This window comes from Cynoglossus semilaevis, chromosome 11 (assembly GCF_000523025.1).
Source record: "Cynoglossus semilaevis isolate Cse_v1.0 chromosome 11, Cse_v1.0, whole genome shotgun sequence".
Classification (NCBI taxonomy): Eukaryota; Metazoa; Chordata; class Actinopteri; order Pleuronectiformes; family Cynoglossidae; genus Cynoglossus; species Cynoglossus semilaevis.
The window spans coordinates 1,103,261-1,104,306 of NC_024317.1; the positions used below are offsets into that span (position 1 = coordinate 1,103,261).

The 1,046-nt window shown below is 53.7% G+C and overlaps 1 protein-coding gene across 1 annotated transcript in view; it reads right to left on the reverse strand.

Annotated features, from left to right (window-relative positions):
* The window catches only part of LOC103385726 (semaphorin-3F), a 38,203-nt gene that overhangs the window by 11,016 nt on the left and 26,141 nt on the right, over window positions 1-1,046 (reverse strand). Inside the window, exon 6 of the mRNA XM_025060037.1 lies at window positions 656-784. Within this exon, the coding sequence (XP_024915805.1) occupies window positions 656-784 (129 nt within the window). The remainder of the gene's footprint in view (window positions 1-655; window positions 785-1,046) is intronic.

Below are 1,046 nucleotides of genomic sequence, written 5' to 3' on the forward strand. Positions count from 1 at the left end.
GGGGGGGGGTGTGGGGGGGGGGGGTCCTCATGGATTATGGTCTGGACCCAGGTGTCCCACTTCTGTGTGATCCACCACACAACTGTTGTCAGGGCAACAGGGTCAGAGAGAGAGAGAGAGGGGGGGGGGGGGGGACCCCTGAGCCCCCAGTTTTTTCCAGTCACGGTTCATTAACCAACCATTGACTAGCAGCTAGTTAGTCCTCTGTTTCCAGGCTCCGCAGCCACGAGGTCAACACTCTGGACATTTATGAGCTGGACATTTATGAATCACTGGGTCGAAAAGACAAACTCCAGGGACGAAGGTGACGAGGTCGCTGACCTCAGGTGTGGGTCAGGGTCTAATAAACAACACCCTCTCCTCATGGTCAGTGACATCACTATGATTATTTCATGTGTCAAACACAAGGCCCGCGGGTCAAATGTGGCCCACCCAGTCATGATGTGTGGCCGATGATAAAGTGATCATTTTTGATCATTATTTAAATTCTTGTTACACGACGTTCCTGCTCCTGCAGTACCACTGGTCTGCCTGTAGTCCAGACCTGTGGTCTAACTCTGTACCCTGGTCCATCACTGGACCAATCACACTCCACTTTCTAAGGTCAGGTCAGGGTCAAGAACCAACAGTGAGACAGGGAGGAGGTCCACGTTACCGTTCAACCATCTGGAGTTGTACTGGTCCGTCCTCATGGCCGTCTGCTGCCCCAGGGTCCGGAAGATGGCCGAGTCCGTGCCCATGAAGTCGATGTACACGCCTGCGTACAGCTCGCCGTCTGTGGATCAGCGAGGGAGAGGGAGAGGTCACGAGGAGGAAGCGAACACGCCGCTCACACACTGGGACTGAAACTCTACTTCGTTACCGAACCAATCGGACCGCGACACGTATCGTAAAGATCGCGATCATGAACGTGACGATGGAGGAGAGGCAGAAAGCCGTCGTCCCTCATCAGCTGGTGTCAGAGGTCACGTCTGAACGGTGACCTCATCACTGTAATCATACTTATGTTCATCAGGCCAATCAGGTTAATCTGCTGGGAGAGTTGA